We start from the raw sequence: 16,790 nt of genomic DNA on the forward strand, positions 1-16,790 counted from the left end.
ACTTAAAATAAATTACGCTTTTTATCCAATTACACTAATTATAATTATCCTTTTTTATTTATAGATGATGAGCTTTAAATAAATCAATTATTATTTAAATATAAGACAAAGTAAAATAACCTGTTATTTAGTGAGCCCTCCTCTCATCATCATAACCTTATTATCCGTAGAACGACTACTGGTGGGCATGGGCTTGCTCCATATACTTCTAATAGGAACTACTATAATTCCAACAGAAATAATTTCATAGTATGATTGATAAATACTGAGTAAGGAAAGGACCAATATTTAGCCACTTCCGCACATGCAGTGGTAGTCGTGCAATAAAATGCACCGCCCGCCAGCCCGCTGATAAATGTGTATGCGGCAAATAATGCGAATCACACAACCGTCACCGCCAAATTACTTAACACGTGTTTCACCCTGAAGATGCCCCGTGAAGCATCTTCAGGAGCCATGTTACACCGATTAGTGCCAAACACAGAGTCTAAATATGATAAATACTGAGCTAAGTAGATCTTAAACGACAACATAAAACTTCAGTGCATGAACCTTCTGAAATTCATAACTTTCTTACAAAATTTTAATAGTCACTAGATTTTCTGAAGTTTTCAAGTTTTTGCGCAATTAATTATTTTTAAAAAAGGATGAATAATATCGGGAAAAGTCTATCGTCTATAACGTGAGCGATAGAGACAATAGGGATTTATCGTTGTTTATGTAGATTACAATTGTAAATTACAGTTTAGCAAAAAACATAGATTGTAACATCATCGTTTTCGCCCTATAGACGCCCCCCACTTCACTTGCAAGGCTTAAACCTCCCTCAAAGATATCTATGGGGGAAATACCATATAATACGTACATAATACGCCACGCTTGGCAGGAAGGTTAGCATCGCAGTGTGGTGTTATGGTGCGAAGATTACACTGTTGCCCATCCTCTGGAAACTTGTTTGTGAGTAGTGGCTATCACATATAATTCATTCACAATTTGTATCTCGACAAACGAACTAGCGTCCTATAATCGCAACTCTCAATCCTTTACCGCTGAGTATGACTATTCAAGAGACAAATTTGTCACATCACTTAACTACTAATTGAAGAAATCTGTACATTCCTTTAAAGTGTAAAAGCTATCTATTTATACGTATGAGAAACCATCTCTAACGATACTAAGTTTAGTAGCTAGAACTTCGCAAAACCAGACAAATCGATAAAGATGTGTATTGTACACATATCACATGCCGTATTTTAATACAGAGCAATACCAATGATATCATTGTTTGTCACACCACAACGAGGGAGGGTCGATCCCTAGGGAGATACGTCTAGACGCAGGACATTAAAATATTAGAGGACGTCCTTGAATTTTATACTGCCGTGGTTAAGGTGACGGGTAGGTCATTTGACAACATTTTCCTTGATCACAAAAAAAAATTCATGCGGACAAATACTTAAGTACGTGATGACATCCATATAAATATTTCAACTCTTGTTTACTAAGAATTTTTTTGTCTGTATATATATCGAATGTAGGTATTATATAGGTACATGCTAACCGTTTGAAACATTTTACAGTTATAATTTTATTTAATGTTTAATGGAATCAGGCGTTACCTCGCGGAAGTCCATCCTAAGTAAGGAAAGGACCAACATTCAGCCACCTCCGTACATGCAGTGGTAGTCGTGCAACAAAATGCACCGCCCGCCAGCCCGCTGATAAATGCGTATGCGGCAAACAATGCGAATCACACAACCACCACCGCCAAACCACTCAACACGTGTTTTACCCCTTCACGGAGCATCTTCAGGAGTTATGTTACACCGATTAGTGCCAAACACAGACTCTGCGGTTTGGCGAATTTTACACAAAAGCCAATATGTCAGAGAAAAGCTTTAAAAGATTTTACCCATATTTCCTATCACCCTGCTTAAAGTCATCACTGTGAAAGTCTATTGGAATACGACAGTTTAATAACTACTGGCAATACAGTCCGCAGAGACAGATAGTAAACAATTAATATTGATTTTAATATCCTACACGTAATCCCAATTTCGTAAATGATTATTTTTACTATATTATCATTACGTTATTTATTATTTCTAAAACCGTTATTGGATATGAGGTACCCTATATAGCTTTAAAGTTTTTACACTTTTACACTGTAACAAATCACTGATGTTTACTTTATTTTATCAATACATATTGTCTGTATTGTGTGTATGTATTGATATATAAATTCCCACTAGCCGTTTGATAACTTTCATAATTTTTCACGAGGGCGTAATATTTACTTTTGTGGCCTAAAATCGTTTTCTCTAGAAGATGTTACTTTTCCACAGATTTAAAAGCATTTGCTGACAAATAAGCAATCAACTCAATCCTATAAGCTTTGCACGTGTATCACTAATCACCCTGTATATATAAATGAAGCTAGCAATGTATATATATAGATCGACATGGTTAAACTGACATGACACGTTATGAAGGCTGTTTGAGCGCAACCAATAGCTATAGATATATAAACTCCTCAAATCAGGTAGGATGGAGGATAATAAGTTTATTAACAATAATAATAAAATGATAAACCTGTTGTCTGTAACTCACACCGTGCATGACATCAGGCCAGCGCGCAAGGTCGTGTCAATTTAAATCGCATCGCACAAATCGGGGTACGCAATTTTCTCATAGCGCTCGTTTACAAGTTAAACCGTGAAGTTGTTATTTGAGTAGCCCAAATGCGCACAACAGCTACCGAGATAACTTTATATTACAACTGCGGGTAACAGAAATAACCACACCGACATGAGAAGTATTATCTTGCAAAGATAATAGTAAATCATTAACGAATTTTTAAAGCGTATTTTTGCATAAACCAATACCTCACTTTGCGTCGTGGTTACGTTCCAAAAAAACACGACGCAAATTGCATGGACGTAAAGTAACGTAAATATTCAAAAAAACTAAAATAATATAACTCTGCCAATAAATAAATTGGAATAATATTTACTTTTTTTGTAACCTGATGCAACACCTAAAAATTTACAAAATTTATTATTCTCTTTTAAAAAAGCACAACACACTACATTACAATACACTACGTAATTGAAACTGAACTCTTAAAATTAGCAAAACAAAGTGAAAATAAAACTGTATTAAAATTGCGTTGATTTTTAGTTAGAAAGGAAATCCTCGAGTTTTGATGGCATAGCGCAATTAGAAACATAAGTGTTGCCATCTTTTAGAAAAAAAATAAAATTAATAAAAAATTAAAGACTTGAACCCAAAACAACGCAACTTTGAAAATCTAACGACGCACACTGAAAATTAGTACTAATTAAGCAGCGACGCAACTTCGAAAAAAACGCAAAACGAAACGACGCAAAGGGAGGTATTGGTGTATTTACTTCACGAGCGAGTATTTTTCATTTAATGAATTATGGCGTACATATATTTTTGGGCCAATTTATATGCGTACCATAATAATACCTAATTGCGATCGCGAACTAGGATTATGGTATATACCCCCAATGATCACCACGACGGCCGGTCTTGCGCTGTCAACATACAGCGATTTCTCGACCTTCGTTCTTAACTAAATATGTTATACCGATGAGTGTGGAGCCTACCCGCTATTAGGTGCACCGCCACCTAGTAGCGGGTAGGCTCCACATTACATCTACCTTCGCGTGACGTCAAACGAAAACTTTTTTCAGAAAATTTTAATTTTCTTTTTTTAAATTCAATAAAATTAAGTAGTCTGGAAGTATCCAAAAGCTACTCACTGCTCGAGCTTTCCCTTATTTTACTTCCCTAATTGTTTATTTATATATCATGATGTTAAAGATTAAAACAATTCGGATAAGGAAACTTTTTGTGTTGTTACATTTAGAAGACGAATGCAAACAGTTTTAGACGAACGAAAAGGTTCAACTGTTTGAATCAATAATATACACTTTATTTCAATTCAATTAAAAAATGTTATACTTATTTATAATAAGTATAATATCTTGCCATTTAAATGTGCCGTGTGTAATCTGTACTAATAAATTACAAAGCTTTTTCGACTCTTACGTTAGAATATACGTTAGAGTGTAAAAAAAAAACAAATAAGAAATACTTAACTGAGTCAGCCAATCAATAACATCGCCCTTGACTTTGGTACGCTTATAGACAAATCTAGATAAAACCGGAAAATGGATCAAAGTCGGGACTAACTGCTTTCCGCACGCTAGGAAATGGGACGGAGTGGTACGGGAATAGGGTGGCCAAGCCGGAGGAAAATATTTTGAAATTAACATTTAAATAAAGGAAATATTACTTTACACTAATCTCTGTTTCATAAAAATACTGTTCAATTCTTTTTTATTTATTCTATGAATACAAAGCGTTTGATCTGATGTTAGAGTTTGTCGAGGTCTACGACCGTACATGCTTGCATAGAAGAAACCTATTTACACTTGTCTTGAAAATTTCTAAGTTATTGGCCTATTGGCGAATTACGCCAGTAGGTTTTTCATCTTCTTGGATGTTGGCACTATAAAAGTAGTACCGAAACGGTTAGTGCGGGTGGAACGAATTTTAACCGTGTATGGATGCCGTGAATCTGTGCGACTTGTTGTCGGATAGAAGAAAAGAGCCCACATCTCTTATTATTTGGTGTAATTCCGCTGCGCACTCGACAAAATAATCTGTAAATAACTAATAAACTGGCAATATTTTGCTAATGCTCCAAGCTTGCAAGCTTCAGATTTTACTTTAGTCATGAAATATTAGTTTGTGATAGCTTCACCATTAATGTTTACTACAAATGTACTTATAATGTTTAAATGTTAAGATCCCCTTAAATATTTTAAAAATTAAAAAAAATATTTTGTTGTACGTGAAAGTCATGTATTTAAAATTGATAAGCGTGCACGCTACGGTTGTATATCGCTCGTGCAAGGTGTTTTTCTAATGGCGACCGCAAGCAAGTCGACGCGCCATGAGTGGATCTCCATTAGGTGGACCAACGTCTCGGTCGTGGTAGCAGAAGGTCATGGTGGCTATCTTTGGGGAAGACCTATGCCTAGCAGTGGGCGTCTATCGGCTAAAAAAATGACGATAAGCTACGGAGATATTGTCTTTCGAAAGCCCAGAGTAAATACACACTTGAAACAATTATAAGATCTTAATCATTAATTTTGATTTTGTTCATTTTTTCTCATTTACTTACCATGCTTAAGAGAGTTACAGTTGCAATGGATAGCATATAACGAGAAATAGATGTTTATATTTATGCAATCAGTGATGATATGGTGAATCAACTATTAATGACGATAATGAGTATAAGTAAAAAGGCACAACATACTGAGCAAAATTATGTTGATGCTCCGTGGAAATAAATTTATGGTCACATTAAACCTCATGCCCCCGAAATAAATAAGCAATGCAGTCTATATTAGAAACCACTTCAATTTAAAAACAAATTGAGTATTTTTACTTATTTATTATCCCTGTTGTTTGTATTGTATTAAAACTTAAAAAATGGGTACAAAGGCCGCCTTACCTGGTCAATAATCAAGCTAAGACGCTAAGTCAGTCTAAAATTAAAAATAGTTTTCGAATATTTCTTGTTTATTTCGTATTTGCTTGCCTATCTTTCGTATAGTTGCGTATTGGTAATCTAAGTCTTTAATTTTCGGCTATAACTTTTTGTGTGTTATATTCTATATTTATAAACCGTAAAATAAAGCACTGTATAGAAACTGGTTCATGTTAGGACCAGCGTTCTTAAAGACTTTTATAAAAATTGTACTATATTGCCGTGAACATATGGACCGCTAATTCTTGCTCTTAATTATGTATAAATAGCCTGAAAAATGGTTAAAAGCTTGCCGAGGGAACTCTATATGTTGAAAATAATGAAATATTCAATGTCAATTATTGTAACGTAAAAAACTATAACTTCAAAATTGTTCCTTCTCCCCCGATCACTGATTATCAGTCATTATATTACCATTCAGATTCAGATTTAAGGTGATTTACGTTATTTATTTTTTAAATTTAAGTTTACCAAAAAAACAATCGCACAAGAAACATATACAGGTTATCATATAAAATATACATAAATAAATGGCCATATATTAAATATCCTTAGATATTAGTATGTATTAATGTGGAATAATAAACTATAAAATTATTAAATACTATTCATTGACGAAAAACAATTGAATAAATAGCATCTGGAGCAATACTGCTAGATAATTACGACCTTAAACTTTTCTAATGAGTTATTTATCATTTAATAAAAACTGTTACTTGTACTGAAAACATAAATACTGAGTGAGACCTCTGTCTATCGCAATCTATCGGCGAGTGTTTACTTTGGTGAGATTGAGTTCGGAGTGCTTTTAATAATTAAATCGTTTTTAGAGGAAGCAATTTTAAGATTTTTTTAATAACTTTGTAATGCTACGTGGTTCGCAGCTTTTATTTAGACACTAACATGTACTACACTCACAACATATTTACGATAATCTAATATATATACATAAATATCCTAGTAAATTTAAGCCAAAACTAATGTCATCTGAGGAATTAAAATAAAGTTGCTGTACCCGCGCTACTAGGCATTAATAAAATGTCTCGCTCATTTGTAAGTCAATGTTTATTCTATAACAAACTACCCAGCTACGCGGCAAAGTTATCGCCTAATAAATTCAAGAAATTTACTAAGCACAGGCTGTGCCAAAAGGCACACTACTCTATTTCAGACTTTGTCCCGGATAAACATGTTTGAAATAGAATAATTTTCTTTTAATTGAAAACTTAAAAAAAAATTACAAACCAAGTTACTTATACTTCTTAACAGGTGGCGCGTTACCAAGTAATGTAAACTTAATTTTTAGCTAACGATTTAGATAATTGTAATGTAACTTTGTTTTTTTAATAGCCTCCGCTATTAGGGGTCTTACGTACTTACTTTATCCTGGTTACACCGGAATAATAGTTACAATAATAATTTATTTCCTTAAATTTTCTTGTTTCAATACTCATCTGCCTTCCATCTTAATGTCATCCATTTTTCTTTTGTTAGTCACAAATTCTTGTATTGTTTAATTCTTTGTATTTCTTTCATACATCATCTCACTTACATCGCTTCCCTCAACAAATAACTAACTACAAGTACATTTCGTTTATTTGGTTCATATTTATTGCATTTTAAATTATGTTTATTTACTTCATATTTTTAATTTTTTTTGACACTATCATAATTTTATTACATGTTTTCTAAAAATAGGCTGAGTATATCAAAAATGATATACCCAACATATTTGTTAAAAAAGAAGACTAACTTTGTTGCTTAAACTCACCAGGCTTATTAAAATAGTTTTATGTATAATCGTCGATTCACTAAAGTCACCTACGTCATACTCGGACGAAATATTTCCGAACCGTGTTGCTCCTATTATCTTGCCCAAGCGCCAGTAATTTATCAGTTAATTAAATGTTAACGGAAGTGTTTATCTATTGATAAATTCGGAATATTAACAAATTATCTTGCTTACGTGAAATTATCGGTAGAGTTGCCGGACTAGTTCAAAGAACGCTATGTTTCAGTGTAAACATTGACGACAATAGTTTTTGTGATAAAGACAAACTAACTATACTAGGAGGTGATGATTTGATTTCTGATAATGACATACATAATTACCTTTAGAAATATACCCAAGTTCCTATATTAAATTTAGCTTCTCGTAATTATACAAACATTGTCATAATTCCTTTTTTAATCTGCTTTCTATACAAGGAGTTGGCTATAGGGAGATGGTAAACTTATTTGCTATCAATTTATTTATGGTACACCCTATCCAAAAACCAATGGTTTCAGAAATAATAAACAATTAAATGGTAATTCACTAAATAACTGATACTATTAAAAAGCAAAAATTTTCAAAATTCTAATTACAATAAATTAACATAAATTATTATTTCTTTTTGACCCTGCATAATTTGTACTACCAGAAGTCACAGGCCTGTCGCAGGCCTTGGAAAAAATAAATTAATGTAACATGTTTCATAGCGATCACTTTATACAGATTAGAAATTTGTGAGTAAATTTTAAAACTTTTTGCTGATATACAACTCTTTAAAGCTTTACGACACTATACAAATCAGTGTTATCATATAAATCATGCTAATCATCTTGTAGACCAGATGAAAAGAGATTTTTTTTCTATAGCCACGTTGTTGTGGCCTCTCGTTTAACCTCTATTATTGTGGACAGGGACTTTATTATTCATAGAGTTATTAATTTTGATTTTTATATCGTCTCCCATATTTCAATTTTTTCACACTTTTCTTTATTCTTATTCCCTCGTGATATAATATCACAGATGCAAAGAGATTAGAAAATAGCAAAATTTTGATGGTAGGTCACTTGTTAGAAATGCGCTGTGTAAAAAAATATTTTTATTTTATTTTACACAGGGGAAATGCCTAGTCATAATTTCCCTTACTAGTATATTTCAGACTTCTACCGGCTAAAATTTTCTCAAAGTTTTTACTCCGTTACTTCTCTGCCACGCAAGCAAGATCGCGAGTGCTTTCGGAAATATTTAGTGTTACCCGCGGAGATACAAAACTCTTCATGAAGAAAGATTCTTTTTACTATCTATTTCAATAACATTCTTTAATACTCTGGCAACAGCAACTCATATCCAAGTCAGTGTAGCAGTATAATTTATTTACGCATTTGTTTGATGAACTTTTTAAATTTATTGCGTGGTAATTTTACTTGTACAAGAGGGTTTATTGTAAAATTGTACATATTTGTCTACATAGGAATTACAAAAAAAGGTATATAACAAATTAGTTTTCATTTCACATATATAAACTATATAATGTCATAATCGACAAGATTCATTTCACGAATTAAGTTATATTCAGATGACAGTGCTGTTGGTCATATTATTGGAACAATAACGCGTACCATTAGATCAATTAGACATTTTGAAATCCTTGGGATAATCAAACATAAGACAATTCCGTTGTTAATCGAAACAATTTTAGTTGGCAGCACTGTGCGATTGTATTTTTATATAAGGGCTAACTATTCAGGTCCATCAGGTGTTACGTGACCAAGCCATACGCGACGCGGCCTCCACGCTGCGATCACCGTTTCCATTGTTTTCCAAGCGCTGAATACGAGTGTATGTTAGGTCACACGTAGCTTTAGCTCATCCAGCTAACGGTACTGGTCAGCATATTCTTAAAATACCGTACAATAATAACATCTTCGTGAGGATTGTCTGAATAACGTAGGAACTTAATGTCTGGGAAATAAAAATTACTAAAACTCAAAACAACACCTCAAAATACTGTCTCTCAATTTTACTCCACTGTTATAAATATTTAAGTTTAACAAAATTTACTAGTTTTTATTATTTAAATCTAGGAACCCTGTATTGCTAAAAAGAAATAAGAGGACATACGCACTTAAACGAACGACTTATGTTTTTACGGTGATCGCATGTTTTAATGCGCCCTAAATAAGTTATGTAGATGTCGTTTTTATATTTATACAATTAACACAAAATTATCTAGTAAAATACTTAGTTCTATTTAAAAATATTCAGTACAATCAAATTTTGTTATGATTTCAATTGTAACGAAATAAGATTAATAACGAAAGCAGTGAGGTACACTGAGACGACGGAGTAATAGACGTCAAATCTTTTCATATAGTCCTAGATTCATGAGCGCAAAACCTTCGCTAATTTATGCCTCTAATTCGTTAACTCTGTAACATTAATACACACACACATTATATATATATATGTATATATATATGTATATTTATTTTTTCCAATGCAACTGGTCAATAACTCCTAGCAGTACAAAGTCTTCAGGAGACAGTAAATAATAATAAATTTTTATGGGTAGAAATTCGAATTTTAAAGAAGATTTTTCTCAACGTATTATAAATACGTTGTTCATTATTACTAAATAAACGACTTTTTAATAAGGTATACCATATATAACAAATGTGTTATACATTACCTCCTTTAAAGCTTTAACACCTATAACAAATCATCTTGTATTCATTGCTATTGCTAAACAATAATTTATAAAATCTCTCGCTGTATAAAAACAAGACACTATTACCAATAAACTATTTATGATCTAGTGACACAACAAACGGGGTACAACGGCTTAAATCCTTAAGGCAAAAAGCGGTTAAACCGTAAACGGTGATTTCGAACGTGGGTTAGGTTAGCCAGCGTGGTTAGGTTAGCCAGCGAGAGACGTCGAGTCACGCGATACTTTCGAGCGTGAACTAATGTTACCAAATTTAGCGGGTTCGAGTCCGGGGAGGGCACTACGAGACGTAGACACGTAATTACTCAGCGCGCCTGTTATGGCGAGGAGCGTGGGAGAGGTGAGCGCGTTAATCTCAATAACGATTGCCGAGAACCCATCGCGCTTTTTCGAACGCCGTACAAAAACGCCGACGTCGATTAACTAATATCAATTATAATTGTAACCCGCATTAAAGAACGTCAAGGGATTTATTTAGCGGCCGTTTTAAAATTAGATTTCATACAGAACAGGAAATAAGCTCGGCTTCTTCCTTGTTTAATTTAGATATAAAACGTGGTCGGGATTTCCTTTTACAAACAGTAAATATACTAGATATTCTGCTAAGATTTTAGTCTCTTGAGAACAGATTTCTCTTTTTATTTCTGAGCATAATCTGCATATGTAAACAGATTTCCACCCGTGTACTATAATACTTTGTTTGACCAATGTGTGTTGCCAGTGATGACATGGATCCGAGACGATGGGCCTCAAAATGAAATCTCGAGGTCATTTAGATAGCAATGGAGAGGGCTGTGCTTGGAGTTTCGCATGACTTGAAATTTAGCAAAAATGTTTGTAGCGTCGAATAAAAGCCAGCTAAGATGATAAGAAAAATGCCTTCCGTAAGGGGCATGGTATTGCGTTTTTTAAGTAACCAATAAGACGGAGGACTGTTTATCATAAATGTTAATTGTGATAGTTTCATTAATGAAACGATGGTTTATTGTAGCGTAGTATATGGAATCTGAGGCGTCACAACCTGAATACAGTTTCTTTGGAATCATCTTAAATTTCTTGTTATGCTATTCATCGAAAATAGCGTAACAAGCGCTCCAAGAGACATTTTTTTCTCTTTGCGCCCTTAATGTGTTTTTATTTATATCAACCAATAAGAACTTATATTTAAATTATTTTCAAACAATCAGGTGTTTATACTATATGCCTAGGCTACAATAAAAAATTTTCTGTTTAACAACAAGATCACTACAACATATTATATTATAATATATTCTATAAAAGAATTTTGCCAAACGTTCCAAATAAAATGTTTTGTTAAACATCAATAGGACCAATGAATACAGAAGGCGAATGGAAATGTCCTGATAAAACCACCATGTATTTGTTCTAAAAAGAACATGTGCATCCGAATTCGTGGTTAATCAGCATGATGAGTTATACCCCGTATGATTTCTCGAAAAATAAACCGGTGTGTCAAGTATAGCAGAATTTAAAAATACACAACGAATGATATTTTGGTTATTATTCATTATTGATAACGATTAACACCGTTATGAGTCAGCGGATATCATTAAGGGGAACTGTGCGCAATCCTTTAGTCATTAGAGCGTTATCTCAAAATGGTGTTAATTCTATCAACAGTAAAAAACTATTGGTAGATATCTCTTGTAATCGCATCAGACAATCTATTACCACTTATAGCACACCTACAAGAGGTGAAATTTCTAGGTACTTTTCACGATTCTGAAGTTAAAGCAAAATGTCATCAATTGGACATAGGCCTTAACCATATATATTTATATATGCAGGTATCGGAGATCGAAACTGCGACTAAATTTTAGTTATTGGTCAAAGTAGATCAGTAAATATTATAAGGCAACATTTTATCATCATCTCAGCCGTAGAACGTCCACAGCTGAACCACAACTGGATAAAAGCGGCCAGTATCCAACGTTTGTTGACGCTACCCTTGCCGCTCCGTGGTCTCTATCCTGAACATTAAAGGTTCCAGCGATCATCTCTTCTGCGCGCTATGTGGCTTGCAGGGCTACTTTCTGGGTGACTTTCGTTCATCTACAAATCTCTTCCTTTCTGGTTTGAAGCAAAATGTGTTTATATGGAAATATTTATAGTTTTACAATATGTCTTACCCGGTTGCATCTCCTCCGCACAGTTCCCTCAGTAGTCTGGTCACTTCAGCACTCGCAACTCCGGAATCTGGCAGCTAAGAAAAAAATAACTATTATTCATTTCTTCATATTATTATACTTTGTTAGCGCGGAGGTCCGTCCACCAGGTGACCTTTCTAAGGTCGTCGTACGCAAGCCGCTTCCAAGCGATCCCATTGGAAATCTAGGTGAGAGACCTGTCTCATAGTGAACGGCTGAATGATGATAACACTTAGTAACAGTAACGGTGATCACTTATGTACAATGAGAAAAGAATATCACAAGAACTAGAATTTAGAATTAAATTAAGTTTCTAAGTGCCTCCAAACCTAATTCTAATCACTTAAATATCCACAACAAACTCAGTCTGGTACTATTTATGATCACTTTTAAACATTACAGTAATTAAAGTAATTAATTCCAAAGTTTTACCATAACATAAATAATCCTATACACTACTAGGATTTGTATTGCTTTTTGTTTAATGAACTTTTTCCCCACTCCAAAAACATTGATCTTGCGGTAGAAAGGTTTGTAAGAGCATCGTTTTAGAATACATCATCACTTTAAACGATTTATTTTGGGTGATGAGATATGCCATGTTTAAATATAGACGGACACAATTGCACCAAAATATTAAAAAAAAATAGACAAAGCAAGGAGAGTTTGTGTATGAAGCAATGCCAAAATTAAAACGTTTCCTCAGCTTTTCTTTTAAAATGATGCTCTAATGATAATTTTCTGGATTTTTACGTGCACCGTAGTTTACATTTAATGTTTCTGTTGACGTGAACCGCGATGACAGGAGAAGAACAGAAAACTTGATAATAATTTAGCTATACACAGTCAAGATAATTCATTATAGGTGTTAAAGCAAATCGATTAATTTTCAGAAATGAAAAAGCATATGAAGTAAATACTTGGTCCAAATAAAAATATAATTTAATGTTCAAATGAAATTTCAAAATGTTAAAAAATGTGTGGTTTTCAGAAAAAAAATATCAAATACATCTTATCATCGCTTTCATATCAGTAGATAGACGCCCACTGGCGCCCAAAAATCGTCACGATGACCGGAGTTGATGACCGGTGTTACTGTTCGCTTCTAGCGACTTGCTGCAGCCTTAACCTTCCGCTTAAATATACTTTGATAATAAAAAAATCTAGACCGTTATATAAATAAACATATAAAAGGACTTATTGAGTCTTAGACCTTGGTATACAAATAAATAGCACGTGCTAGGATTGAAGATGAACACAATAACAAACATCTACACGCACAACATAGCCAACAGACTCCCCAGACAGGCGCCGCCCCTGACCTTGCCCGACGCAACCTACCTACTCCTAAACCCTAGCACTACGTCGCGCCATCGACGACTCCTAGCCTCATCCAATCCTGACGATTCCTGTAAATGCAACGATTACGTCATCCGCGATAAGGAGCCTATATTTTCGCCTTCGCACTAGTGACGTGATTGCACTTATCGATATTTCGAATTTGTGAATATATAACGCATGAAGTATAAAATATTCTCCTTATCAACAAATTTTGTCGCTTTTCATTCAAACCAAACTTTCCTCAATAATTAACCGTAGGAATATTCCATATGTATATGTGTGTGCGTATATATATTTATATGTATACATATAAATAAAAACATGTGTATAATGATGAGAGAATCCGCAGGAGAACTAAAATCACTGATGTAGCTCGAAAAACAGCTCGTTGAATTGGCAGTGGACGTCTATTGTTTGACATGATGACGAAATACATGTATTACATACACAGATTATTAATCATTGAAAGCAAATTTTAGTAGAAAAAATTATCAACAGATATCGATATCGGAAGTATTTGCAATAACAACAATACACACGGCACTACAGGTTTGCGACGAATACTCTCAGTCTCCGACGCGACCTAATAGCGAACGCGCGTGTCTCTCTCCTCTAGCATTACACTCACAAATCCGAAACCATGGTAAGTGTTGATAACATATTACGATACATCGATTTAATGTTTATTTTTTAACTTAAACTATATTAAAAATAAGTACAATTTTCTTATGATTATAAAGAAAAAAATGTATAAAAAATTTAGGATCTATTTTAGAAAAAATTTACTGCGTTATCGAATGACATTTTTATGACCACTTTCGAAGTATACAATTATTAGCGGTAACGTTAAAAATAGCCTCGATTCCTTGAAAACGTAAAAAAAATTCGACTATTTATACAATGCGTGTTTATCCATTATTGTTAAATTTTTCTTGCGTTTGCCAAAGTTTTATTATGGTTTAATTTGCAATTTTCAGATTAGATACAACATCGATTACGGTGTATACAATTTTATGTCAATACAAATAAGCTTATTCTGTTAAATGAATGAATGTTTTTAAAAATATTCAATTTTTTAACGTTATGTTTACGTTTATATAAAATTTTATTTCATAAATTTTCGTTTATATAATAATTATGTATCATAAATATATTCGTCTAGGCAATATTTCCATTTTGTTATTTTTTATATAGTTTAATTTTTTTTGTAGTATTTTATCATACGTAAATGTAGCCTCGGCAAAGCGGTAGGAGGCAAACCACATAGTTTGCAGAGCATATGGCCGCTGGGGCTATAAAGTTCTGAAGTAGAGACCACGGACCGGTAAGCATAGCGATGAACTTCCATCTACAAGGTGGACATCGTCAGAAGATGCTAGATGCAAGCCACTTCCATCCGGTCCTTCTGGAAGTTTTTAGGGGGGGCATATATCGAGCAGCGGACGTCTTACGGATTAAATTACAATGATAATGACATAGTCCCTGATTGTTACTAATGCACTTGACAACTAATATACATCGATGTTACGATCGCCGTCAGGTGCATATTAAATATATATTTTTAATAATGTCAACTCTGCTCATAAAGGGACAGACTCATAAAGGGAAGTTTAATAACATGTTCATTAAATAAAATAGATAACATAATCATGTTCCCAATGTTAAAGGACGACCCTCGAAGGTTTCAATCATAGCTCCCCATAACCCTATTCTCAACCATAGGGCACGGTGTCTTGGACATCCAGAAGATTTTCCTCTGAAATCGAACCAAAACTAAAATCAAATTTGTAATGTTAAACGTAAAAAATAGACATGTTATTCATTCATGAAAGATTTACAACTTGCCTAACTTATGATTTTTTTTTCTCTATTTTAGTGGTGTTATTACCCATAGTGTTGTGATAATACTTCTGCATTATACACTTATATAATTATTTCAGAAAAAAATACGTTTCAAACTTATTATAATCTGTAATAAATGACCGTTATCTAGAATGGGAAATGATGTACTGGCACATTAGATTTCAAGGACACCATAGACATATTTCTTTATCGAAAAACTGTGTAAATTGCCATAGAATACAGAAATCCTATGACGTCCAACAAATTCTATAATTTTTATTAGTAAATATACTAATGGTTGGTTTGACAAAAACTGAATGCAAGCATAACTTTTATTCTAAAAAAATAGTAAATTATCATGCTAATAATCAAACTAAACGATATCATTTCATAATCATCATCGTTTCAGTCTTGCCCATGGCTGGATTTTTGCCCAACAGATTTCTTATAGGACCGGTCTGAAGCGACTTCTGTCCTGCCATTTTTGATAACATTTCATCGACTCTATCATCACTGCAAGTTTTAGCCCTCCCACAAAGAGCGCGATGTTAGTCGCGGCAATTTCCCGAGACTAACACGTCGATAACATTTATTATCTGTTAATCATAGCAACGACTCAACATGACAAACAACGATCGAACAAATACATGTCAATATGTAACTATAGTAACAGTCATCTCAATGTTTTTATAAAGAAAGACAAACAAGTTATCCGTCCAATTATGGCCTGAGTCATAACTGTACATATAGATATATTCGAAAAACTAAAATCCGGAAGCGAACGTCTTACGCTACAGCAAATTAAACGGAACACGATGACGCAATATCAACTTAATAAATATCTTTCTCTCTGCAATTCTACTTCAACGAAAAAACGCACGTGTGACTGAAAAGGACTCGACATTCCCATCCTACCATTTTGAACATCGACAAAAAACTCAATCGAAATCTTAATTTGGTAACTCATCAGTGATTTAAATAACTACGTGACACCTTGCAGTTAACTTTCAGTCTGTTTTTATAACTGAGGATCATATGGAGGTTCTTCTGGTTCCTTCAACCACCCACACTTTGGGACTTTAACTTCTCCCTTTCCTTCCCTTTCCCAAGCTATTGTCATTCCAACGACAAATGTGTCCAAAATATTGCAATATTTTTACATTTTCAACACTACGTTAATACAAACAAAAAAAACCGGAAGTAGAATATCGCAACATGATTGCGAAATAGGCATTGTTGTTAGTAAATATTTTTATCCTTGTACCACACAAATGCAAATATTTGAACATGAAACATACATAACATTTAATATACCTAAAATTCATACACATATCGGAATAATTTCATCCGAAA

General features: G+C 33.6%; 2 protein-coding genes across 3 annotated transcripts in view; one reads left to right on the forward strand and one right to left on the reverse strand.

Annotated features, from left to right (window-relative positions):
- LOC137933404 (uncharacterized) overlaps window positions 1–16,790 on the reverse strand; it is a 68,922-nt gene that overhangs the window by 1,925 nt on the left and 50,207 nt on the right. For both annotated transcript variants that reach the window (XM_068777354.1, XM_068777353.1), the window contains one exon: window positions 12,237–12,310. In XM_068777354.1, coding sequence (XP_068633455.1) covers window positions 12,237–12,310 — 74 coding nt within the window. The remainder of the gene's footprint in view (window positions 1–12,236; window positions 12,311–16,790) is intronic.
- Window positions 14,158–16,790, forward strand: part of LOC137933297 (transforming growth factor beta-1-induced transcript 1 protein-like) — a 36,437-nt gene continuing 33,804 nt past the window's right edge. The window contains exon 1 of the mRNA XM_068777192.1: window positions 14,158–14,238. Coding sequence (XP_068633293.1) covers window positions 14,236–14,238 — 3 coding nt within the window. The 5' untranslated portion in view covers window positions 14,158–14,235. The remainder of the gene's footprint in view (window positions 14,239–16,790) is intronic.

This window comes from Battus philenor, unplaced genomic scaffold, assembly GCF_028537555.1.
Source record: "Battus philenor isolate CCGP_79_NKW_IND1 unplaced genomic scaffold, ilBatPhil1.0.hap1 SCAF_13, whole genome shotgun sequence".
Taxonomy (NCBI): domain Eukaryota; kingdom Metazoa; phylum Arthropoda; class Insecta; order Lepidoptera; family Papilionidae; genus Battus; species Battus philenor.